Genomic DNA, 27548 nt, shown 5'->3' on the forward strand with positions numbered 1-27548 from the left:
AGACTACGTAAAAACAACCAAGCTTTTTCCAGTGCTCAGACAGACTGGCAAGCTAGCAAATGGTGAGGACACGTTCTCTGAATTTTACAAAAAGTGCATGAAAATCACCTTTAACGCCATCTAATCTTGTGAGAAGCAGAGTTTTGGATGAGCATTTATGGAACAACATCATTCCAGACAGCTGTTCCCATGTGCCTTGTTGGGAGACCCTCCTTCCTGATGCTTGACATTGGGCATGGTGACTTTAGGCTTATGAGTGGCTGCTCCAGTGTGTCATGCTGGTAGGAACGGATCAGGCGCAGCAGTGCTGTCCACTTTCTATCCATTGTATTAGACACACCTAACATGTTGGTTCGTCTTGTAAATTCGTAGAGAGTAGCTCATATTTGCTGCACAGTTTGAGTCCTTCATCAGTCTTCACTGGATGCTGTTGGTGACATTTCTGGTCGGTGGACTATTCTCAGTCCAGCAGTGACACTAAAGGGTTTAAAAACTCCAGCAGCACTGCTGTGTCTGATCTACTCGTACCAGCACAATACACACTAACACACAACTACCCTGGATCACTACAGCCCAGAGAACGATCCACCACCCGAAGCATACCGGCTCGGGGTGGTCATATGGAAGTCCTGACCTTTGAACAACAGGGTGAAAGGGGGCAAACAAAGTATGCAGAGTAATTGTAGAACTACAGAGTGCTCATGTATTGAGCTTAAAGAATGGACAGTGAGTGAAGATGGTCAAAATATAACGGCAACAAAGTCCAGACCGTGCAGAGTGTCGCCCCCTGGTGGTGCATTCTTTTAGCGCTGACTTTCAATTCTCCACTCCCTAATGGAGAGAGAGGTTGCTGCACCCTCCGCGTTCTACGTAAGACTCTAGGAAAGTTTTGGTGTAAAACGGTCTCCGTGTGGATGAATATGTCCTTCAGAGAGGAGGAACATCGCGTATAACCTCCTCCGAGATGACGAGGCACGTCAGAGAGAACTAAGAGAAAGTGTAACGGACAAAAGCTGCTCGGAACAGGCGCTGACAAAATCCACAATTATTTTTTTTTCGTTACTTTGAAAGTGTTTTGTAGACACTCTCGAGGAGGAGAAAGCGACCATAAATGGAAGAAAGTGCCGTGTACGCTGGAAGTGCAGAGATTTAACGCTAGCTGTGTGGGAATTGGTGAAGAGAGTTTCAGAGTGAGAAGAGAAGAGAAACTTGGACCAAGATTTTCACCGAGTCTCCAAAACATTGGGCATTGAGCTAAAGAACTATGGCAAAGAAATACGACTTCCTCTTCAAGTTGCTGCTCATTGGAGACAGTGGAGTTGGCAAAACGTGTCTCATCATACGTTTCGCTGAAGATAACTTCAATTCCACGTACATATCTACCATTGGTGAGTGTTCGAACTGGACCCAGCACACAGTGTATGTACTGGATTTCTAAAGCTGCTCCCAGCTTTTTATCTGGTAAAACAAGTCTCTATCCGGTTTACTTTTCATGTCTGCACTAGTCCACAGCTGTTTCATTCCAGCCTTGTCTGAGCTTTTGTTTTCGTTTTTTCTTTTCCTCAGCTTTTCTTTCCCTGTTAACACCCCACCTCCTCCACCACCACCATATTTTCCTCTACTTTCCCCTGCTCCAACCCCCTCACCCCCACCTAACTTATCTCTTTTGTAATCTTTCTCTCCCTCTCCCTCTCCTGCATCAGATGGTGGCTGCCCTCCCTGGCACTCAGTGCATTCAGTCAAATCTTCAAAGACCCCTCCTTTCCTCTCCTCTTTAGTGTTTTCTCATTTGTTTCCTGTCCCACAGGAAACTTTTCTTGGAAGCAAAGCCCCAAATAAGCAAATGAAGACATTAACAGTTGGGTCACACTAGGTCATCCTTCATAAGACTACGTAGTATTTCAGTTTTCCAAGGACTGGGATAAACCTGTTTCAACAAGTGCTGGTCGTCATGAAGTCTGCTCAAGTCTGTTTCACCTTTTTAAATGTTATGACAGTTGCTGCTTGTTGGAATTCATAGACTTATAGTAAACGTTGGAGACCTGTTAGAAATAAATAAATAAATAAAAAAAACTGAAATTATCTGGGGGCGGCACGGTGGCGCAGCAGGTAGGTGTCGCAGTCACACAGCTCCAGGGACCTGAAGGTTGTGGGTTCCAGACCCTCTCCGGGTGACTGTCTGTGAGGAGTGTGGTGAGTTCTGCTGCGTGGGTTTCCTCTGGGTGCTCTGGTTTCCTCCTATGGTCCAAAAACACACGTTGGTAGGTGGATTGGTGACTCAAAAGTGTCCATAAGTGTGAGTGTGTGAGTGAATGTGCGATTGTGTGTCGCCCTGTGAAGCATTGGCGTCCCCTAAAGGGTGTATTCCCACCTTGCGCCCAGTGATTCCGGGTAGGCTCCGGACCCACCGCAACTCTGAATTGGATAAGGGTCACAGACAATGAATGAAATCATCTGTCTAAACCTACTTTACTCTTTAGGCTCCGTAATTTGTTTGACTTTTGCTACAGAAATACCAGGGTCTGGCACGTTTAGGTTTTAATCCTCAGCACATCTTTCCTTCCTAATGACCTGTCTCCATCTGCCTCCCGCTCCACACAGGTATCGACTTTAAAGTGAAGACCATTGAGGTTGAAGGGAAGAAAGTCAAGCTACAAGTCTGGTAAATATAAAAGCCTTAGACTGTTTCAGTATTTTATTTGTGCTTCAGAGTGTACCACATTGTAGGGGAAGGTCTCATCTTGTTTTCTGTCAGTGGTTGGTGGGTTGGTTTGGTGGGAAGGGGATGTGATGTTATTAGTAAATATCATTATATGCCACCCACTGGTGCATGGTGACGTAATAAAAAAAAGCAGAAAAAATTTTTTAATTGAGGCAAAATTAATTTAATTGATGGATACATAATATCACGTGATGTTTAATGCGTCAATATAAGCAGATACATGTGCTGTGCATTGTGGAGGACTGAAACATGATGAAAACACTTCTTTCACAATACAAATAGCATTGTAGACTTAGATGCTATTGTGGTTTGCATTTGTGGCATGTTGACCCATATTGAGCAGCCTATGGTTTGAATTAACTGTAATTCACAGCACTAATGGAATGTATTTGGGTACATATTTCTGTTTGATTTTTATTTTGTTCATTATGAATAGAATGAAAAATATTCAGAAAAACTGTAATATGGAAATCTCAAGACAACAATGGATAAACACTGTGTAGAACATTTCTGGCATAGATTTAAAGGGGTCATAATATACCTTTAGGGCGGCACGGTGGAGCAGCAGGTTCACAGTCACACAGCTGTGAGGAGTGTGGTGTGTTCTCCCCGTGTCTGGGAGGGTTTCCTCCGTGTGACTGTCTGTGAGGAGTGTGGTGTGTTCTCCCCGTGTCTGGGAGGGTTTCCTCCGGGTGACTGTCTGTGAGGAGTGTGGTGTGTTCTCCCCGTGTCTGGGAGGGTTTCCTCCGGGTGACGGTCTGTGAGGAGTGTGGTGTGTTCTCCCCGTGTCTGGGAGGGTTTCCTCCGGGTGACTGTCTGTGAGGAGTGAGGAGTGTTGTCCCTGTGTCCGCATGGGTTTCCTCCGGGTGAATGTCTGTGAAGAGTGTGATGTGTTGTCCCTGTGTCTGCTTGGGTTTCCTCCGGGTGACTGTCTGTGAAGAGTGTGGTGTGTTGTCCCTGTGTCTGCGTGGGTTTCCTTCGGGTGACTGTCTGTGAGCAGTGTGGTGTGTTCTCTCTGTGTCTGCGTGGGTTTCCTCCGGGTGACTGTCTGTGAGCAGTGTGGTGTGTTCTCCCTATGTCTGCGTGGGTTTCCTCCCACAGTCCAAAAACACACGTTGGTAGGTGGATTGGCGACTCAAAAGTATCCGTAGGTGTGTTCCTGCCTTGCGCCCAATGATTCCAGGTAGGCTCTGGACCCACCGCGACCCTGAACTGGATAAGGGTTACAGACAATGAATGAATATTACTCCATTAATTCTACAAGTTAACACAGTTTCCTGGGGTCGATGAAATGTCTGTGACATGTTTTGGTCAAAATACCACAAAGATCAAAAGCCATAGTACCAATTTACCCTGTCAAAACAGCCCTGTTCAGAACACATGCTCAGCACTTGTTCCTATAAATGACAATGAGCAACAGCTCAGTTTTAGAGCCCAGGAATGAGGAGTGAGCAGCAGGAGCTCTTGTTTTTAGCCATTTTTGCTTGGTCCTCTTTTTTCTCCTCTTTGTTATTGCCATATTTAATCACTACTCTTTTTTCCTCTGCACTCGTTTGTCTCATGTAAACATGGGTCCAGTGCTGTACAGTTACATAGTGTGTGAAAAGAATGTGATCAGCACACCACAACAATGGAGAGCCAGGGGAATTACGTAGTGAGGACTTTAGCAGGCACCGAGCCTACAGCAAACAGTCAGCTGTATCCTGTGAACCACTCACACGGAAGTGCAGAGTCTATTTGTCACACCTTATCACTGAAGAGGCTCAAACACAAGCCAAGTGACTCCTCTGGATGCAGCAGTTTGTGAATAACCTCATGTTAATAATCTATTAACTTTAATTTGCAGGGACACAGCAGGACAAGAACGGTTTAAGACCATCACTACTGCGTACTACAGAGGAGCTATGGTAATGTAAACTAAATATATACACACAAGAAAACCTGCAAATCCACTGACGCTCTACTATGTAATTTAACTAATATTGTGGTCTGTTTTTCTATTTAATGTGCTCATAAATTAAGATTACTTATGCATAAAATGTATAATAATTTGGGGATACCGGTCAGGTTTTTTTTCCCTTCATTTATTTATTTTTGGGATTAATGGATTTGCCCAAATCAAATTGTGATACCAGACCAGCGTTTTGTCCAGGGTGTGTTCCTGCCTTGCACCCCAATGATTCTGGATAAGGTCCAGACCCACTGTGACCCTGAACGCGATGAAGTGGTTACAGCAGATGAATGAATGGATTCATAATTTTGCATATTTACTGAGTGGCAGATGCCAGCGTTTCTCATGGCATCACAGCACCCTTTAAAACTGTGCAAAGACACCTCCTTCTAAAATGTGTTCGATGTATTTAACTGAATAATTTGTTTTGAAATGCAGTTCTGCCCACGTCTGCTGTGTTCATTTACTATACACAGAATCCTGTCCCACTGTTAATGAGCTGAAATGATCTCTCATTGAGAATTGGTAGATGTTAAGAGATAATATCAGAATATTCTGACTTTCTTCTCTGACATTCCCTACTTTCACCTCAGAGTCATCACAGCTGCATTTCTTTATAATAAATTGAGTTAACTGTGGTTTTAATGTCATCAGTGTCAGTGTATTCTGATGGCAGCCTAGGGTTCCACTGCACACAGGATGAGACTGGTTGGTTTAGACCATAAAGGTGGATTATTCTAACTCTGAATATCTGTTTCAGGGCATCATCCTTGTGTATGACATCACTGATGAGAAATCCTTTGAGAATATTCAGAACTGGATGAAGAGCATCAAAGAGGTAAACCAGAAATAGCATAATTATTATAAGAGTTTATCTAATGCAACATTAGAGCAAACCCCATATAGATTTTATATAGAAGACTATATTATCCCAAAGATTCTGTCGGTGCGCTGGCCTGCCTTTATCACCAATACTTATTTCATTATTATATCCTTGTCGTGTGTAGCATAGTGGCTAACTCCACTGCTCTCCACGTTGTGGACCGGGGTTCAGTTCCTAACCAGAGAAATTACCATCTGCAGTCATGTATGACACGATATAAACAGTAAGTTTCGGTGGTTAAGGGCATCTGCCACAAAAGAAAGTGTATTCTGATCTGTTGTGACGTCCGTCATGTATGGTTTTGATGCTAGGCCCATGTGACTGCAATAGAATACAATCATGCGTTATTGTTATGAGAGTAGTTTCACTTCTCATTAGAATGCCAGAGAAAATCAGAGCTGCCACAGAAACACTGTGTGAAAATACAGGACATGATTGTTTGACTGTACTTCTCTGCTAAGATACTGGGGGAAACAAATGTCTCTCTATCCCATTTTACTCAGAATGCATCATCTGGAGTGAGTCGGATGTTGCTGGGAAACAAGTGTGACATAGAAGCCAAGAGAAAGGTGTCGAAGGAAATGGGTGAAAAGGTGAGTTGAGTTACTTATAAGCTTCTGCAAAATGGTACTGTGCACAGTGATAGTTAAAGTTTAGCTTCCTGTAATGGTGCTACCTCTTGTTTTTATGAAAGCTCGCAAAGGACCATGGGATTCGATTCTTTGAAACGAGTGCAAAGTCAAGCATCAATGTTGAAGAGGTAGGATTTTGATGATTTTACACAGCACATGAGTGAGGAAATGCTGCTCTTAATGATAAACAAAGCCATACATCTGCTAGCTACAGTTGTACATTTGACTAAGCTAGGAACATAGCCAAAGAATAGGAACTGAATTGTCATGGACCTATCTCACGAAGAAAATTCAACTTAGAAATGACTCCTGAATAAGCTCCAGCTTCACAGAACCTGACTAAAGCTCTTGTGTTCATGATTAGCAGCTTTATTTCAGGCACTTGTGTACATGAAAGTGTGGTGTTTATAAGGAATATCCAGTCACATGAATCATGAGGAAGAGTTCAGTGGCTATTTTTCCACGAAGGAAAGAGTAGTAAGATTTGTTTCTTCCTCCTAAAACATGCTATTTTATATGTGACCTACATTTGTTTTATCTCATGTTGTACCTTATGAGAATATCTGGAAACATACATCTACTACTTTTTGTTTTTGTATTTATTGTAATTATATATAATTATATACAAACACCACACTTACTGAGAAAACAATATGTTTAATAATAATCGTAGGGGCCTAGGAATTTTGCGCATTACTATAATTGTATATGAATAGTCAGGTATGTGATGTAACCCAGGGAAAAAAACCCAGTACCTATATCATGAGACAGAAAATCCAGGGTAGGAGAGAAGCACTGGCTCATGAGAAGTCCTGCTTTGTGAGATGGGGAAACATTTTGTCAAAATATAAGAATATAAAGTCTGAGCCACCATTATCACACCTTGAATACCTTACTCTCCTAAATTTAAAGGGGGGAACATGTCAGACAACGCCTAGTCCACCCTTGACTTATACGTATGGAGACTTCATAGTCAAGAGGATATACAAGAACCTGATTGGGACATGGCATGTGTAAAAGCCTAAAAGTAATCCACTGATATGAAATTGAAGTTCTTACAGTATGAACGGTTAATGAGAACCTACATTACCCCCATTTAATTGAACCGTTGGTCACCTGATATTCCTGTGCATTAACGGTTTAGAAGGAAATTAATTTGATTGTATTTGGGACTGCCCAGAAATTATTGAGGAAATGGTTGGAATATAGCTGTTCAGACAATATCTGAGATTGTAGGAGTGAAGGTGCCTCTTCAAACAAGAATCTGTTTTGGGAATGTGGTCACTTGAATTAACTTTGGACTCCTGTAGGACATGCCTTCAAGACCTGGGTGAAGGAGATGGCATCCTGTGTTGTACTGGAAATACTGACTTGTATAAAATCAGTACTGAAAAAGTGTGGAAACCTTTATTTGAATGTATTAAGTGGCAAGGTGTACAGTTATCTGAAGGTGCTTTTATGTTGCTTAGTGTATCTTTATGTAGTTATAATTTGTTGATATTTGTAGTTGCTAAAATGGAAAAAGTTCTAAAATGACTTGCTCACAGAATTGAGGACTGTGTAAAAATGGAAATGCTTGTGTTTTCATGCCCAAACCCACATTATTATCTGTCCTATCTTTCTCCTCAGTCCTTTGCTGCTCTGGCCTGTGATATTTTGCAGAAATCGAACAAAAAGCCGGTGAGTTTGCTCTATGTATTTAAAGGGATTTCTGTATACAACATGCTTAGACTCCGTTCCATATCCACAATGTCCGTGTAGCTAGAAAGGCTTCTTCACAGTGGTGGTGATAGGAAACAGACACCAAAAGAGTTTAATGCCTCTAAGTGCTTCTTCATAGAGTTATTGCACCAAATGGTAGATGCATGTGTAGATATGAGGTCTGTCTCAACCTGGGAACCTAGGAATTATATAGATATTTTAAATCATAATACATTTTTCTTATTACTTGGATATATTAGGTTACGTTCAAACAGCAGGTAAGTGTCCCAAATCTGATTAATTTGTTCTGCTGTTCACACTGTCTATTTAACGTGACCTATATCTGACATCAGTCTGAACGGATGATGCCCATAAACACACGTGACATACATGCGCAAAAGTACAGTGCTTCAGTCACTGATAAGAAGGAAATATCAAGTTCATACAAAGTGCTTTCGCTTTTGAATTGAAGGAATGGGACTGGACTGGTTCACAAAAAGTCAGATTCAGTGCGATTTCTGCTGTTCAATGTAGCATTGAAGAAGGCTAAGCAGCCAATGCTGAGGAAGTGTGGTGTGTGAAACCTTTCTTTAGAAGATGGCTTAAATGTTTACTCTTGTTAATCCCCCCCCAGTGTTTAGAGAAAGTAAACCTCAGAGAAACTCTGTTTAGAGCACCAAGTATCACTTTGTAACTCTGCTTGATTCCTTTGTTCCTAATTAATCGCTTACGTGCAGTGGGCAGAACGAGAACTAACCACATTGCTGTGTAACGAGAGCATCTCAATTATATCTATTAAAAGACTGTGCTTATTTAGACAGCTGCCTATGTAGCAATGACCACAAAGATACCATCTCGCTGTACTGAGCCTTGCTTGTGACATCCTTTCATAATGAAATCACTTAATAATGCACAAGAACAGACTTGGGAATGGTTGATTTAAGGTATGGTGAAAATGTTGTTCCCACACCTGGAACTGTCAGCATGTACCTGGATCATGTTCCCATTCATTATTAAGTCATTTGCATGTCTTTATTTTATTACGAATCATTATCACCAACAGAGCTTCAGAGAACTGAGACAAAACTGTGATTTTATTGTCATTTATAACGGTTATCTCAGTTCTGAGATCAGGTTTGGCCTAAAATATACTTTTTAAAAGTCGATATTTTTTGGGGCAGTGTTGAGCAGCACAGTGCTTCAAGGTCTTGGAGTTGTGGACTCAATCCCAGCCTTTGGTTATTGCCTATGAGGAGTTTGGTGATTCCTCCAGGTGCTACAGAGTCCTCTCGCAACCCCAAACACCCCCCCCCCCACATTGGTACGCGGGGGCTAAATTGTCCATAGGTGTCAGGGTGTGGGTAAATCCAGCTTCAAAGATATTCAATCCCTTTTATTTATTTGTTTTGCCTTCACAGCAATTAAACGGTTCTTCTGAATGCCGACATGTTTTTGCATGTCTCTGCTGGGATTTCTGGACCACTCTTTTGTGTGATGATCTCAGTTCAGCTCTGTATATTTAGGATAATTGTCTTGTTGGAAGGTTAAACGAAGCCCAAGGTGACGTTTTCTGCTGACTGTCTGATGTTTTTCCTCCACAATATTAACGTAATCCTCTTTTCTCACGATGCTGTTTACTTTGTCAAAGAACTCTGAATAGATGAACAAAAGCGTTCTTCTTTTTCCAGGTGTGCTTTTGCATAGGTTGGTGATATTGTGCCTGCCTTGAAGAAGGTCCTCTTTGTTCATTGTCCATTGAGACTAGCCTTGAGCAGTGTCCTCTGGATTATCTTAATTGTCTTGAGATATTGGTACCAGAATTGCTCAGATTTATCACAATGGCCTTGGCTGTGATCCTTGGATTCATCCCGGCCTCTTGCACTACCATGTTTTGCCATTTCACTGGTCACTTTCGGCTTCCTTGCAGTCCTTGGATATTCTTCACTGTGGAAATTCTTTGCTTTTTTATTATGCTTTGCACTTAAACACTTGGAGATGGCTTTTGTAGCTATTCCCCATTTGGTGAGCAGCCATTTTGTGTACAACCAGTGGTCCTCACTAAGCTGTTTGTTTTTAGGCATGGATGCAGTTGCCTAGTAACTCTCTAGAGATATACAACATCAACCGTTTTCAATCTGGAGTTGAGTAGAATTCTCTTGAACATGGTAGATATTACATGGACCATTTGGAATGGTTTTCTAACAAATCTGCCTCAGTCTAAAGGGGTATAAGTAACATTCACATGGCTTTTTAAAATTCAACATAAAATAAAAAATTAAATAGTTAATTTGATCATTAATGTGTCTTGCACAATGTCTCAGTGTTTGTTTTTTGTCAATTGTTCATGTGATATCCAGCCTCAGGACCCTACTGGCAAAATAAACCAGTTTTTCTTAACCCTGGTCCTGGAGGCACTCGACACATTTTAGTGGTTTCCCTGCTTTAAAACACCCACTGCAAGTATGAAAGGGCTTGTTCATTAACTGATCAGTTGAATCAGGTGCATTGGGAGAATGGAAAGCATTAAAAGTGTAAGGCAGGGTGCCTCCAGGACCAGGATTGAGAAACACTGAAAAAAACGTTCACTATTAATAAAGATTTAGCATGGGTATAAATAACTTCTCCACTAATTTACTTACATTTACTTACTGAATATAAGCAGCACTGTATCAGATGGAAAGGAGTGCTGTCTACAAACAGTAATGTAAACAAATCATAGCGCTATACACAGTGATCACTCGTTTTTCAAGGGGGATGCGTTCCAAGACCCACCCGTGAAAAACGAATTTCCGCGAAGTAGAGGAAAGATATTTTTTTTATGTATTTAACGAGTATTTGGACTTTTAAAACCATCCCTGTGCTGTTAACAACCCACCCTTTGCATTAAACAGTCATTCTATAATGTTTTTCAGCTGGAACTACATGTGATATCCTACCAGTTTCTTTAATAGAGTCATTCCTAAGCTGTGATTTAGCATCAGTAAATTTCACTTGGATGTGGACATGAACAATACATGTACTGTACGTAAGAAATACCTGTAAATGATATATTTTGTCACGTACAGCCTTAGTCTAATACATGTAAATATTAATGAAATATTTTGGCTATTCATCTTTAACGATTTTCCTAAATTTTCCCTCAATATCCGCAATATAGCGGCCATAAGCCCCCCTTGAAAAAACCCGCGAAGTAGCGAATCCGTGAAAGATGAACCGCGAAGTAGCGAGGGATTACTGTATCTTTGCATTTACCTATGTCCTCTGTGTTTGTAGAGATTGTTACCTGTGGTTTGTTTATGGGAGGGTGGGGTATCCTACTATCACACGCTACAGTGGCTGTGTGCTGTAACGGTAACTGTAAAGAAATATGAACTTTAAATGTTATGCCCAATGAACCAGTAAATATTCAATAACAGAACATGGCTGAAATGTATTCTTCTCTTTTGTAAACAGGGTTCAACAGCCCGCGAGGTCAGAGTCACCAACACAACCCCAGAGAAAAAGTCCTCCAAGTGTCTTCTGCTTTAGACGCATCACCACCGGTGGACACACCTGACCAAGCGTGCACGCACACACTCCTACGTTATAGCAGTATTATACACAAAGGGATTTAAATTCAAGGTGTAGGATATATACTTATATGGCAAAAGTTTGTGGACACCTGCGCTTCCAACATTTTTCTTGAAAACAAGTATATTACTAGGGAGTATTTCCTGTCTTTTTGCTGCAGCAACAGCCTCTACTCTTTGGAAAAGCTTTAAACTGGATGTTTGAGCATGTCTGTGAGCGTTAGTGAGGGCAGGTCCTTGTGATGGATGATTAGTTCGATTATAACAACCATGACACAGTTTAATCCAAAATGAACTACTCCAGTTCCACTGCTCCATGTCTTTATGCCCTTTTAGCCTATGAGCATAATGACCGTAAGATCATCTGAAGCCACTCCAGATGCACCAGAGAGTAGCTGAATTTATTGTTTATAAAGGGTGTCTACAAACTTTCAGACATATAGCGTATATGAGGAAGTAGCCTTAGACCACACTTGTAACCCTCCAGTCCAAATAAACCAATTCACTGTAGAGTACAGCATTCTGCGCCATTAAACGCACTTGATTCAACTCAACCTTTAATTGTCAAGGACTTTATAAATTGAATACAGAGCGTTGTATGAAGGAAAACGCTAATTTCTGCAGTGGACATGTCCATCCTCCGTTGTAATGGCGATACCAAAATACATAAAATGACACAAAATGCAAAAGGTAAAATAGGTATGGTATTTTTAAAATAAAGAATTTACTATTACAGTTTTATGTTCCATTCCCAAGGTGAATGTGGAGCGCTTGTCAGGGCACGTTTACATATGACACACTTTTTATAATTGAGCTGGAGTTCATGTGGATGATTCTTTATTGAAAACTGCAATGTTTCAGTTTCAAGTTGACAGTTGTACTGTATTTTGCTGTTTAGGAATGTGGGTCAGTTAAAGGGTTTCAGTTGCTCTTCTTGTTACATTTGGCCACTTTACTGATCTGTTAAAACATTTATTGGACGAGGATAATTACGATGGTTTGAGGAGGTGATTAGATGGTGAAGAAAGTGTAGTGTTGAGAGGGCAGTGTTGTATCTGAAGGTTTTGAATACAGAAAGAGAGTACTGAATCACAGAAGGTTTATGGTGATGTTTATCAGGCTGTGCCCAGGTGCCCTTGAGAAAAAAAAAATGTTTGGTTTTAACCATGCCTTTTGTTTGATGCGTAATTCAAGCAGGTCTTCCCTCTCTATCTTCTCTTGCACAGCACTCTTTCGTCTCTGACTCTGAATTCTCTTTTCTATTAAACATTCAGAACCTGTATTCAGTGTATTTTAAGCTGCTTTGAATAAACAAAATAAGCAAAGTGAGATATATCTTTTTTTTTTTTTTTTTTTTTTTTTTTGGTAAATCTCCCTAAATTATACCTTTTATTTAATTATGCCAACCTTGGTCCAGGAGATCTACAGCTACTAGTTCCAGTCAAATTTTTGTCAAGGATGTTCCAGTTCATTTAAACGAACCTTCAGCAATCCCTGACAGGCTGTAATTTGGTTGGGCGAGGAAACAAAAAATTGATTAATTACTATATCGATTTAAACCTGTTAAGAGTGGCAAAATAGTGCTAGAGGTAATGTTACTACCGTTCACCTCCTGGCGTTTGATCCTCAACTCTCATAGGCTCCAGTTTTGACTCTTTCTGCGATGAAGCATTGACAGAAGATGAATGAATGATTTGGTTAAATATGTATCTGCAACAAGTTTGTTATGAAAACAAGTTCCAAACAGAAAAACAATGCAATGTGTATCTTTCAATATAATGATTACATTTGTATTTGTAAGGAAAGGATATATACAGTAACCTGCCCACTCTGATCTGAGAGGCTTTCCTTTGTTTTGGGCCATTTTCTTTTATTGTGAATGTGCAGTACCAGTCAGAAGTTTGGAGACATCCATGCATTCATTATCTATAAGCGCTTCTCCAGTTCAGTGTTGCAGTGTTTCCAGAGCCTACCAGGAATCATTGGGCGCAACCAGGGAATTGGGGGGAAAACCAGGGAACAACCTGAAGGGGGCACATGTTGCCACAGGGCAGCACACACATTCACTCACACCTACGGACAGTTTTTGAGTCACCAATCCACCTACCAATGTGTGTTTATGGACTGTGGGAGGCAACCCACACAGACACAGGGAGAACACACCACACTCCTCACAGACAGTCACCTGGAGCGGGACTCGAACCCCCAACCTCCAGGTCCCTGTAGCAGTGGCCAGCAGTCCCTATCAGCTGTCCCACCCTGAGTTTGGACTCATTAAAAAAAAAATATATATATATATATATATATATATATATATATAATTTGATTTTTTTCTCTCCCACTACATTGTAAATTAATATGGAAGACATTAAATCTGAAGGAACACATGGAATTATGTAGTAAACAATAAAGTGTTAGAATATGTTTTTTTTTTTACTTTAGATTTTTCAAAGTGGTGTTCTTTTAATCAGCTTCAGGAAGTCGTCACCTGTAATGGTTTTCAGTGAACAGCACTTTTTGCAGTGAACCACTACAAAATGGCAGAACATCAAAGTTAGTGAATAGGGCACAGTTTCTAACACAGAGCGAGTCTTATTTCTCCTCTTGGTATTATGATGAAATCAACCAGGGGTTTATTCATTCATTCATTGTCTGTAATCACTTATCCAATTCAAGGTCACGGTACAAGGGGTTTAGAGCTTACAAAGTTATATTACTAGTGCAAAATCAAAGTAACTAAGTACACATCGTCTTTAGATATGTGTCATACTTTATTATTTTAAAAGTATTTTCAGAGTCTTTTTAACGTCTACTTGCACGGTTTCGTTAAACGAAGTTCAACGCTGTAGGATGCTGAGGGGTTCGCTCATGCGCAATAATGCCAGCGTTCTGAGGACGAAGCGAAGCGCGTCGCTAAGCAACGTGCCCTTGCGCAGCATCAGGGCGCGCGCGCGCTCGAGCCAATGGTGCCGCAACGACCGCGCGAGCTGTAACGTTACCGAGTACATCTGTTCCTTTATTACTGTTATAACACACTACAGGGAGTTTTTAAGTTAAACACGGTTTAAAACGTGAACGGTTAACGTTAAGGCGGACTGTGGAAATGCAGGGGGAGGGAGCTGTGAATACACGAAACCGCGTGTGAATAAAGGGAGCGCGCCCTCACGTTTCGGCAATGACGTAGCGCACGCGCACCGCGGATGCTCACGTTAACAGGACGTGTGGCTTGTGCTTTTCTTTAAAATCATCCTTTTATTGTTTTTATTCCTCTGCTTTATTTATTTCCCACCCTTTCTATGTATGCCATGTTATGATAGACGTTCATTAATAATAATAATAATACTAATAATAATAAAAATACATAATAACAATATAACGGGACTGTACAGGACGGGACGGCACTCCGCGTGACTGCGGGGAGAAGAAGAGGGGGGATTCGTCGGGACGAATAAAACACTACCGGAGAGAAAACGGTAACGTTCTGACCGCAGCGACCGTTAAAACAGACCCTTTTAAACCGTTCAGCGAATTGAGGAAAATAACGGTCGACCGCAGGTCCGCTAACCACAGAGCCAGCGCTGACTAGTTATTTTTTTACAAATTTACGGACGATGTTTGTATCTGTTTGTCCATTTCCTTTACTTTTATGAGGTGTCTTCACGCCACGAAGCCACGAAGAGTGAGTCTTTGCGGGGCCGGGAGGCTCTCCGTCGCACCGGAACCAGGAGCGGGGCAGAGCCTCGGGGGCTTGGCCGCCTCCCTTCTCCTCCACCCGGAGAAACGGAAAGGCCCGCAGGGGGAGGGGGCGCTGCAGCTCCGGTACTGCAGTGGAACCGGGACCGGGAGTCTGATAATTACACCGCTCACGGACACCATTCATTCTGGAAATTAACCTTAGTTCAACAATTCTCCTGGCGTGGAAAACACCTGGACAATAGGAGAATGGGTCAAACGTCTTGAACATATTAGTTAAGTCCTGGACAAGTGTATATAAGCCACAGGGGCTGCATTTATTACTAACCTTAGCTACTAATGACCAGATGCTGGTAAAAAAAACCGTTACTGTAGTTTTGAAACGTTATTACACGTCTATAAATACATGTATGCAGTCTGGACGTCCACTAGATAAATGTTAATATTTTTGTCAAACTTGTGATCAAATTATGACTGGTTTAGCACTTATTTGTGAGGTCAGTAGGTGGTTTCACCAGTTCAGGGGAGATAATGTAGATATTATAGATGTTGGAACTTATAAAAAATTAGATATAAAAAGCATTTCACAACCAAAAGCTGCCGTGGTGATAAATGTGTAAATTGTCCCGGAAAATGTGTTTTTAAAACAAACTGGGAAAGCCGTATCGCTAGCTGTGGAGCGACGGAGGAAAATACTATACATTTCAGTCTGGGTCGATTAGCATTAGCATTCATTCACTGGCCTGTGGAGTTATTAGAAATGAGTCTTTTCTGTCAAGTCACATTCAAATCTCTAGTTTGCGTTGACTTAAAAAAGTTCGGAATTCACTGATACTTTGAGAGAAAAAGAAACGTTTTGGGTTAGTTTTAACCAACAAGCCAACAAATCCACCACCAGCTACAGAATAACGATGCCCTCTCCGTCGGACTCCAGCAGCGTGGTATCGGTGTCGGTCTCACGCAATTTCTCGGGCAGGTCGAGCGCACGGGTGCTTCTCTACCTGGGCCTGTGTCACCTCGCCCTCGGCAGCATGGTGCTTGCTTTTAGCTTCACCAGCCTGACCTTCACCTCCTCACCCCGTGTCCGCCAGTCCTGCCCCTTCTGGGCCGGATTTTTCGTAAGTCTTTTTCCCCACCACTTTTACATCTCTCTCTCTCTCTCTCTCTCTCTCTCTCTCTCTCTCCCTCTCTGTTCTTGTCTCTACCTTGTAAACATGTGCATGTGTTGTTTATAGGCTTGCAATAAGGTGCATTATGAGGGGCATCAGCAGCCAGCAGCCTGACTGGGCATTTCTGTGTTGAACCTGAAGTGTTCCAAAGAGGGGGATTTGGATAGCTAGGGTTTCTTTTTTATACACTCAATGAACCAGACCAACACAACACACACACACACACATCTGCATTCCAAACTTTCCAAATTTTAAACACGGTCATTCATAAAAACTGCAGCTTTTTATTGAGCAAAACTAAATAACGTGAAAATTTTCTTTTAAAGTTGTATTATTGCAAGTGATATGTATTATGTGGGCCTATTTATTGATTTGCCTATTTGCCTTGCTGCGCCCCTGCCTGCAATATCTCCATGCACCCCCAGCGTTGGGAACCACTGCCCTAACTTTATGATGACACTTAAAACAGACAAGCCACTTTTAATTCGTAATGTAAAATAATAATAATAATAATAATCTGGAATACATTTTTATGTTTGTTATATAGAACCATACAAATGTCATGAGCAGTCCTCGGGGATGAAATGCAGGAGAAATATTGCACACGGACACTTCAAAAGTCTTGACTGCTTGTTGGATAAATTTGTCTATAAATCTGACCACTTCAAAAGAAATTAATAAAATGGCTGCAATTTCTGAATGCGCACACTTGAATACGACACAGCTAAGCTACGTATAGCCTATGCAATGGAGAAACTTGAACCACCGCTTCCTTCATAGCAGTACCTTACACGCGCCTCAGAAGGTTTGATGAATTTGGTCAGAGGACAATAACACATTAAAGTTACTGAATATGTTGTAGACACTTCGTTTCTTTTAAACTGCACTATACAGGACAAGATGCTAAATGTGAGGTATGTATTGATGCTCCTATTAACATCTTACCACCTAAAATTTAAAGCCACTCATGTTCTCTTAGCCATGGTCCCAACAGAGGGCTAAAGGGACAGTTTGAACCATTTCATCCTATTCACGGTTGAGGTAGGTCCTGAGCCTTCATGAAAACATTGGGTGCAAGGTAAGAACACACGCTGGACAGGGCGCCTGTCAGTCACAGACTCACACACTCACAACTATGAACACTTGCAGAGTGAAAGCACCTACCAACGAGTTTTTGGACTGCGGGAGGAAACCAGAACACCAGAAGGCAACCCTCGCTTACAGGGGGAGAACACACCCAAGGTGGGGAGTGAACCCACAAACCTAGGACCCATTGCATTTTTTTCCACTAGTTTAGCCCATGCCAGTTCCACTCGTTAATGAGCTAACATGCTCCCACACACTGTTACTAAGCCACGCTTTTATGGCTGCCCTGAAATTTAAAACTACAGTTCTTCCACTAACAAATCATTTCAATCTGACATGGACATTCCACCTGTTATTGAGTATTAACAGTGATGAATACCTCACATTTAGTTTCATGTTTATCATCCAGCATTTGACTAAATATCAGAAGGGGCGAAAGTAAACATCCGCGCCAGGATTTTGTTTCTGCTGCCTGCCTCGTCTAATCATCTCTAATCATCACCAGCCTCAGAGGAGTCAGGGACTTTGAAAGAAAGTTCTGGTTAACAGTAGACACATTCTAGACCATATACCATAGCTGCCAAGGTTGGATTGGTCAGTGTAGTTTTAAGGGTGGGGCTTGAAAATGATCAGTTAGCTGCAGTGATCTGTGGTTCATATCTGGCCTTGTCATTGTACAGGTTGTGGCTTCAGGAATCGTTGGTGTGATATCATGGAGGAGACCTTTCACCCTGGTGGTATGTCCTGTCTACTCATTGTGAAAACAGCCTTGAGTGTGTGGTGTGTGTTTATGTTGAGTAAGATGGAAGGTTGTTTTGTGCAGGTATCCCTCTTCATGCTGCTGTCTGCGGTGTGTGTTATTCTCAGCCTGGCTGGCTCCATGCTGTCCTGTCAGAATGCCCAGATGGTCAAATCTTACCTCAGCTGCCAGGTAACCTTGCCTCTATTTCTTCTCCTTTCTTATCGTAATGTTTTTTTTACATTATATATTTATTTTATCCTTTTCTCTTCTCTTCTCTTCTCTTCTCTTCTCTTCTACTTTCTTATCGTAATGGTTTTTTACATTATATATTTATTTTATTCTCTTCTGTTCTGTTCTCTTCTCTTCTCCCTTCTTACTGTAATGTTTTTTTACATTATATATTTATTCTCTTCTCTTCTTTTCTCCTTTCTTATCGTAATGTTTTTTTTACATTATATATTTATTTTATTCACTTCTCTTCTCTTCTCTTCTCTTCTCTTCTCTTCTCTTCTCTTCTCTTCTCTTCTCATTTCTTATTGTGTATATGTATGGGTGTATCTATGTTACAGGTGGGGAATGGTCTTTGTTCATGCTGTGACCCCAAGCATGCGTGCCCTTCAGAGGATGAGACTTTAGTTCTGTACCTGCAGACAGACTGCCAGTCAGTGCGACATAAGCTCAAGGTGGGTTTTTTAAATTAAATGCAAATATCTGCCCTGTGTTTTCTATTTACCATCTGTTCTCCCTGTAGTTTATTTTGTGTCATAAGTTCAATACACAGCTGCTTTGAATTTATGAAGAGCTTCCTCTTTAGAGTGTTTAGAGCAGGGGAAGAGTTATGCACAAGGAATTAGGGGGGGGGGGGGACTCAAGAAATTAGACTGATGTGCTGCATGCTCTTCAGATGTTGTGAATCATTTACAGTGCGTATAAAGTTGCACCAAAATATATTTGAACATTTTAATAAAATAATGTTATACATATTTCAAGGTATTTCATAAAATCATTAAAAAATCCTCTGTTTCAGAAGGTTTCGAAAGGTTTTAATTCATATAACTGAGTGACTCTGACTAGGCGTGTGTGGAGTGTGTAGATGAGGACTGAAGGTGTTTTCGAACCAGACTGCACTAAGTTTACTGTAAAGCTCAGAGGGAGGAATGTCAAAAGTCTTGTGTTGATGAGCTTGTAATCATCAATGAACACGCAGTTTTGCAGAAGACTGTAAAGAAATTGATATAAAAAAGCACAAATACTTTTGTGTTTGTGTGTCACAAATGTGCGCATGGTTTTGGGACAGCTCTGTGTCCATTTATATGAAAGCATCCTGATTGTTGGATATATGTTTTGCTGTAGGATCTGCTGTTTAGTGCCTGTGGGCTTAGTATACTCTCCACTATCATCTGCACTCTGTCAACCGTTACCTGCAGCATTCATATTTTCTCTCTGGATCTGCTGCATCTGGTGAGTTTTAGACCTGTTTAGACAGACAGGCAATGCTTTGACTCAGTATAAAACATTTTCACTTTGTTTACAAAGACAACATCAATTTCCTCAGAACATATTACTGTTTGGTGAAGGAAAATTTCCTCTCCTGTTTTTTTGTAGTTGGCTCCTCATCGCACTCGCTCAGTTAACCCAGAATGCACCACTCCCCAGGACGCCTTTCTAACTAACATGATGGATTTTGAAGAGTTCGTCCCCCCTATACCCCCACCTCCTTACTACCCACCTGAATACACCTGCAGTTCTGAGACTGATGCTCAAAGGTGAGGACTTTACACATACAGTGCACTAAAACTGTGATGTATGGCAAATTACAATGCAGCTATTCGATCCATAAAATGGGGATTGCACACATTCTGTGCTGAGGACTCGTGCTCTACAATGTCCCAGTGCCCACATTGCTCGCTAGCTGAAATAAACCTGTCAGTGGCAGGCAGTAGGGGAGCACACTGGGTTCTTCTAGGTGGACTGAATACTGGCAAGCCACCACCGATTACACTGGGTGGGCTATAACCCTTATTGGTTCTGTGGTAGACCCAAGAAAAAGCCTCTTCATCGTTCCTTCAGCATCAATTCAGAGAAAGATCAGTTATATGTTCAGTATGTTATTCCTGATTCTTTGTTTTTTGCAATTTGCTTGAACCACTGTATTAGATACACCACATATCGACATGTAATCTGCAACCTGCAAGATTTCTGACCATGTGTTTAGTTAGACATTAAATGTAAACCTGTTTACACTCACATCTGGTGAAAAACAGTAGTATCAAAGTCAATGTTAAACATACCTTAACATTTTAGACAAGAAAATTAAAAAAGATCAAAGTAATGCCAAAATGTGACATTGTTTACAATGTGAATTTACCGCAGCCTGCTATGCCTTGTATTATCACATTTATATTTACAGCATTTAGCAGCATTTAGCTTTTTTCCAGAGCGACTCATTCATTCATTCATTATCTGTAACCGCTTATCCAGTTCTGGGTCGCAGTGGGTCCAGAGCCTACCTGGAATCATTGGGCGCAAGGCAGGAATACACCCTGGAGGGGGCGCCAATCTTTCACAGGGCAACACGAACACACACACACATTCACTCACACACTCACACCTACGGACACTTTTGAGTCACCAATCCACCTGCAACGTGTGTTTTTGGACTGTGGGAGGAAACCGGAGTACCCAAAGGAAACCCACGCGGACACGGGGAGAACACACCACACTCCTCACAGACAGTCACCCGGAGCAGGAATCGAACCCACAACCTCCAAGCCCCCTGGAGTTGTGTGACTGCGACACTACCTGCTGAGCCAGAGCGACTCACTAAAGTGCTTAGTGTTCATTCAGAATGTTTATACTCACTGGCACAAATAGGTTGAGTCCAATCTCCCCTTGAGCTCAGAACAAGGGCCGGTGCTGATATCTAGAAAGAACAAAACATAGTAAGTGCAACACCCAGCATCTGGTCAGTGCTCAAACCTAGAGAGAAGTTAAGTGCAGTATAAGTGCGACACACAGTCTGTTATGGTGCGCACTTAGATCGCTAAAATATACACATTTTAAATTGCATCAGATTGGTATCAGCAAACTGTGTTAAAGATTTCATAAGAGCAAATGCATTCTAATACATTATACATTAAAGCGTTCTGAATTTAGTGTTGATTCAGGTGTGTTTAATAAGGTCAACCTCTAAAGACGTAAGGGCTGTGGGCCATTAAGACATTAACCCTCTTTATTTAAACTCTGTATGTAACACCATCACATCCTAATTAGCTTTCAACTCCCCGGTTCCCTTCTGAAATTCTCCATTCCTACCTAGTCCTATTAATATTCATGTTTTTTCATTGTAACAGAGCACTTACAACAGAGCTTAAAAAACTATTTTATTTTTGTTGACCTGACATTTTCTTGTAATGAAAGCTACTGTGTAGATATTGATTTTCCTAAATGACCCGAAGAAACCTATGGAAAGTCATAACTAAACCCACTGCTTACATTCTTCCCCCTGGAAAACTAAATGAATTAAGTATTAATTATACAGCTTTACATTTACATATTCATTTAAAAATGCATTGGTTAAACATTTTATCAACGTATTTTACATAAAATATATACCACAGTGTTTTAGCCAGTTACTGCTCACTGACCAAAGTTTTCTGTATTTCTCTAAGCACAATAAAACACAATAATGATATTACTCAGTATACCGCTGTTTAAAAAATGAGTTGGTGTAACAAGTTGTACATTCTCACCTACGCCTGTGTTTTCTGTGATTGATTCTAATATATATCCTTGCTGTTTTTGCAGTATCACATACAATGGATCAATGGAGAGTCCAGTTCCTCTGTATCCTACAGACTGTCCTCCACCATACGAAGCAGTGATGGGCCAAAGGGCTTCCAGCCAGGTAAGTCTGCAGTGGAACATTCAAACTAAATCTGAATTTAAATCCTTTTTTCTGCACCCAGCCATTTGTCAATGAGTAAAATGATCAGCCTGTTCAGAGACCCTTTCTGTTAACTATTTCTCTTTGAAGTGTGTTAAAGAGGGAAAATCCTCATCATTTTGCCAGAAACAAGTCGTTGGGAACATCTTAGAGGAGCTTGTGTTCAGAAAACTCAATGCCTACAATTAATACACGCATTTTTCTTGTGTAACAGAGTTTCAGACTGCATTTCCTGATGCAGCGACACACTGTGTTCACTGATAGCAGTTTTCTGAAGTACTCCCATGTGTCTATATTTATCATAGTAGCACTACAGCTTCTCATGCAGTGCTGTCTGAAGGCTCAAAGGTCGCACACTTAACAGTGGTTTTCGACCTTGCCCTACACACACTGCAATATCTGCAGAATCTATTTCCTGAAACTTTTCACCATTTTATGTGCTGTAGATGATGCAAATTTCAGCTGAAATATGTTCAGAATGTTGATTTGTATTCTTAAGGGTCACATCTGAACCGAGAGAGGAGCCTCATTTTCTCCTGTGTTTCAGTAAATAAAGATTTATACATAAAGTTCATGTGATGGAACCCATTTCAGGATAAACTTTAGAAAGTCTTGTGAATTCTTTAGAAACGGCCTAATTTGACTGATTTTTAAGTAATTTAATAATGATCTATAAACGATCAGGAATTTGAACCTGTGTACTCACATTCATGCTTGTTTGATATTCTCTGTGTGCAGGCCACCGTGTTTGACACCCATGCTGGTGAGCTGTCTGCTGAGAGAGGGACTTCAACAGCTTTCAGTGGTGAAGGTGTGTATCACTGCGGTTGCTCTGTCTAATCTCTTCTCTTTCTCTTTAATGCCTCCTCTCTGTGTACACTCTGTCTCTCTTTCATAGTGTCGATGGATAGTGGCTCTCTGTTGATGTCTGAGATTGTGGATATTCCAGATGACAGTTCGCCGTCTGAGGACTCATGCCTACTGGAGGTGAGGGTAGGGGTGCGTTCTCGGACGCGAGGGTCCAGTGAGGGAGGGGAGGGGGGAGAGTATGTCAGCTTCCGCTGCCCCACCCCACATCCTGAGGGGATGGCGATTCCCCCTCCGGCTCGCCGATGCTTCAGAGGAGAGAGATCCAATTCATGCTCCTCTCCCAGCACCTACAATACCTCCACCTACAGGTAAAAGCAAATTATTGAAGCAGTAACAAGGTAGAAAATCAAATGTACAGAGTCTTACCCTCATCACTAACATGGTTCATGAGCCAAGGTGTGTTTCTTAAATGCAGTGTTATAATATTAATGTTGCTGAATCCCCCATCTGTTTTTGTCTTATCTACAGGTCTCCACTAATGCTACGGCAAGCACTATGGGCCAGTAGTTGTTCACAGTTAGAGATGATGGGTAGCACTACGTCACAGCGATCCTCAGTCCCGGAAATCCGAGTTTGTCCCTGCTCTCCGTCTAGACGAGGCTCCTCCTCTGATGCTGCTAGTTCACATGCTTCTGCCCCCTCAGCAGCTCAAGATCAGCAAAGCAATGCAGCTTCCATCCTACACTCAGGACCATGTGTTCATCAGCGTGGGGGCCAGGACAGAAGGGACAGTGATGCTCTCCTCCCCCTTGTTAGATCCCACAGTGAACCAGGACTGACCTCTTCCACTGACACAGGTGCCTGAGTGCATAAGCCGAGAGCGTATTTCAATTTATTTAGCAGTAAATGTGATATCACATGAGAATAAATGCAAAAAATGTTTAAACATTAATACAAAAAAAGTATTTTGTTTGTATTTGATTCAATGTTTTTCAGTATTATTTTTTCCCAAACAAATATAAATCTTGTTTGTTCATACCTTTTTCTACATGGATTTTTTTTTAAAACATAATCAGTTTTATGTTGTAATTTCTAGGTGATTTCACCGGCCCAGTGGACAGCAAAAGAATGGGTGAGAGTGGTTCTCATACCTCACAAGACACAGGTAAGGATTCTAAGGTCTAACTGACTGACATTTACAAGGGTATGTTAATCTGAGTGATAGAAATGGCATTATGTAATAAAAAGTATCTAAAACGATTTGGTCAAAATCAACAGTAAATAATATATAGCAAAACTAATTCAAAGTAATTCCTTCCTCTGTGGTGGTACCAATCAAACTGCATTTCATTTTAAAAGAAAGTCCAGTGTCTGCAAGTACCATGAATATAATTTTGGATTTTGCTAAATGTGCACTGCTTAGTCTGTCCCCTAGAAACTTTTTTTTTTTTTTTTTGTCAGGCCGATCAGAGGCTTGCCTGCTGCAGCGTTCTCCTTTGGCAACCACTGGTTCCCTACTCAGAAAGAGCAGTCTAAAAGTTGGCACAGAACAACTGCCATCCAAACAGCCTCCAGCCAGCTCTCTGCGTGTTCCTAAAGACTGTGCTCGATCTTTGGGAGACCTTAAAGTAAGTCTTACTGGAGCTAAGAGCGAACTGGTAAAAAAACGCTGTTTAATAAGATTTGTTTCTCTGTTGTGAATAAATTCTGTCTCAGTACAGCTGGTTTGTTCTGACAGTCATAATTCCAAAGGCCTAATAAATGGAGCACTTGCTTGGCAGTATGTTCTAGGTAAAATGATTGGACAATTTTTCATTTTGACCTCCTGTATTTTAAATCTTTTATTTCCAACCAATATTGAGTAGTTCATCAAAAGATCACTAAAATAATAGTGGAGTTTAAGCACAACAAACAATACGAATCTATACAGGGAACTAAACTTAAAGAGAAGTGATCTTTTCAGCACCTAAATGTCCAGGTGAATATTTTTAAAAATAAGAAATACACAGGTGCATTAGAATATTCGGTAAATAAGAATATCATCAAAAACATTTTGTTCATAATTCAGAAAGATAAATTGGCAAATATTTTATATTGATTGCATGTAGAGTGACATATATCAAGCTGTTCATTAATACCCTCAGTACTTGGTTGGGGCTCCTGTACCTTTAATTACTGCAACAATCCGGCATGGCATGATTGCAGTGGGCTTGTGGCATTGCAGAGATATTACTGAAGCCCAGGTTGCTGTAGTAGTGGTCTTCAGCTCCTTAGTGCTTCTTCCTCTTGACAATAACTCGTAGATTCTTTCTAGGGTTCAGGTCTGAAGAGTTGGCTAGCTAGTGAAGCACAATAATATCATGGTCAGTGACTCGATTGGTAGTAGTTAGCACTGTGTATCTTGCATTTTGTACCTTGTGTCTGTGTATCTTGCTTGTAGTTGTAGCCCCTTTACTGGAGTCATTTGTTTGTGGTGGCTCTTGATGCACTGACACCAGCCTCAGTCCACTCCTTGTGAAGCACTCACAAGTTCTTGAATCGACTTTTCTTGACAATCTCCTCAAGGCTGTGATGATCGCTGCTGTGTGTGCACCTTTTCCTACCACATTTTCCCCTTCCAGTCAACTTTCCATTAATATACTTTGATACAGCACTCTATGAACAGGCAGCCTTTTCACTAATGTGTGACCTTCTGTGTCTTATCCTCCTCTGGGTGTTGATGATCATCGTCTGGACAACTGTCAAGTCAGCAGTCTTCCACATGATTTTGGGTGCTTGTTCTGAACCAGACTGAGAGATACACAATATCTATACGCTTTGAATAGTAATTCATTTAAACTTAAAACTCTAATCATTTGAGATACTGGTTTCTGATTTCCATAAGCTATAAGCCAACCAAAAAGCATTAAAAATACCTGACGTGTAATCTGTATGAAATATATGATAATTATAATTTTTTTATTTAATTATGAACAAAAATGGGGGCGGCACGGTGGTGCAGCAGGTAATGTCGCAGTCACACAGCTCCAGGGGCCTGGAGGTTGTGGGTTCGATTCCCACTCCGGGTGACTGTCTGTGAGGAATGTGGCCTGTTCTCTCTGTGTCTGCGTGGGTTTCCTCCGGGTGACTGTCTGTGAGGAGTGTGGCGTGTCCTCTCTGTGTCTGCGTGGGTTTCCTTCGGGTGACTGTCTGTGAGGAGTGTGGTGTGTTCTCCCTGTGTCTGCGTGGGTTTCCTCTGGGTGACTGTCTGTGAGGAGTGTGGTGTGTTCTCCCTGTGTCTGTGTGGGTTTCCTCCGGGTGACTGTCTGTGAGGAGTGTGGTGTGTTCTCTCTGTGTCTGCGTAGGTTTCCTCCCACAATCCAAAAACACACGTTAATAGGTGGATTGGCGACTCAAAAGCATCTGTAGGTGTGAGTGTGAGTGTGTGTGTGTGTGTGTGTGTTGCCCTGTGAAGGAATGGCGCCCCCTCCAGGGTGTGTTCCCGCCTTGCGCCCAATGATTCCAGGTAGGCTCTGGACCCACCGCGACCCTGAACTGGATAAGCACTTACAGATAATGAATGAATGAATGAATATGAACAAAAATGAATATTTTCATTATTCATTTCATTTTTTATATTTATTTATTTACCTGTAATTAGACCTCCTCTGAAGTCCTAGAGAGCCCTGAATGTTCCAGTGTTGAATGCAAAATATAAAAGTACTAGTTTACCCTGGGCATTCATGTTGCTTTTGAATTATAAATGCTGTCCCCTGAACAGTTACTAATAAATCAGGATGGGTCAAAGGAGGCAAATAATTAGTGCTCTTATCTTTCTGTGCAGGTGACTAGAGTGCTGGTGCAGCGTTTCCTACAGAGGTCCAAACGAAATCTTGCCCCTGCTTCAGAGCATGCTGTAAACTGTAGTCAGGGTCCTAAAAGAAGGGCAGGAACAGACGGAAACCTACCGCTTGATCAGGTAAGTACATTAATTGTATATCCCAAAGTACTCTTTTTCTGCTATAAGATCTTGATTTTAGACTGAAGTATGGATACCTTCATGAGAAACGGGTCTGTGAATAGTGATCAGATGTGTATTTAAATGTGTTGGCAAAGTACATAAATACAGGTTAAACTGATAAACCTAAGATTAGGTTATCATCTCTATTAATACTTTTCTTAAAGCACCGTTGCTGATTACTGTTATGTATTTATTCATCTAAGACAGCTGTATCTGTACCTATAGCTAGACAGTATTCTGTGTAAAAATCAGTTCTATTTTCAAGTATGAGTGTGCACATGCAAATGAACTTGAGCAACTTTAGCTGGTTGTTGGCAAGTACTCTGTGTGTTCCTGCTTGTGTATAGGTTCTACGTAGCTCTTGGGGTGCCAGCAGGGGGCAGCAGTATCAGCAGCATGCCCACCACCATCGGCGTGGGCACCACCACTCCCACAGCGACAGTCGGCACAATGCCCGTCGCCGTGATTATGATCCGGTGAGGGCAGAGGGCATCCATCTGCGCAGCTGCGGTGACCTGAGCTCTACCTCTGCTATATCACTGCGAAGGCTGCATCCACCTCCACATGGATCATCTGGAGCTCTTCATTCAGAGTCTGCCCTCTGAAAAGCGAAGGGGCAATTTAGAGGAGATGGCAGTGGACAG

The 27548-nt window shown here is 41.4% G+C and overlaps 2 protein-coding genes across 3 annotated transcripts; both read left to right on the forward strand.

Annotated features, from left to right (window-relative positions):
- The first annotated feature begins 363 nt into the window (after positions 1 to 363).
- rab13 (RAB13, member RAS oncogene family) lies at positions 364 to 12777 on the forward strand. Its single transcript, XM_066682845.1, has 8 exons — positions 364 to 1388; positions 2602 to 2662; positions 4569 to 4629; positions 5434 to 5511; positions 6060 to 6149; positions 6251 to 6316; positions 7818 to 7868; positions 11343 to 12777. The coding sequence occupies exons 1-8, from the start codon at positions 1265 to 1267 to the stop codon at positions 11415 to 11417; spliced, it is 606 nt and encodes a 201-aa protein (XP_066538942.1). The 5' UTR covers positions 364 to 1264; the 3' UTR covers positions 11418 to 12777.
- A 2144-nt stretch (positions 12778 to 14921) lies between these two features.
- Positions 14922 to 27509, forward strand: fam189b (family with sequence similarity 189 member B). 2 transcript variants are annotated; one of them, XM_066682749.1, is made up of 14 exons: positions 14922 to 16269; positions 18087 to 18143; positions 18230 to 18337; positions 18718 to 18831; positions 19502 to 19609; positions 19754 to 19914; positions 21956 to 22055; positions 22833 to 22905; positions 22993 to 23272; positions 23433 to 23761; positions 24001 to 24069; positions 24366 to 24532; positions 26728 to 26862; positions 27252 to 27509. In XM_066682749.1, exons 1-14 carry the CDS (start codon positions 16063 to 16065, stop codon positions 27507 to 27509), a joined length of 2166 nt encoding a protein of 721 aa, XP_066538846.1. In that variant the 5' UTR covers positions 14922 to 16062. The 2 variants fall into 2 exon arrangements, with proteins under 2 accessions (XP_066538846.1, XP_066538847.1); XM_066682750.1 differs by having other exon boundaries at positions 23044 to 23272.
- Positions 27510 to 27548: the final 39 nt, after the last annotated feature.

Source organism: Hoplias malabaricus, chromosome 10 (assembly GCF_029633855.1).
Source record: "Hoplias malabaricus isolate fHopMal1 chromosome 10, fHopMal1.hap1, whole genome shotgun sequence".
NCBI classification, from domain to species: domain Eukaryota; kingdom Metazoa; phylum Chordata; class Actinopteri; order Characiformes; family Erythrinidae; genus Hoplias; species Hoplias malabaricus.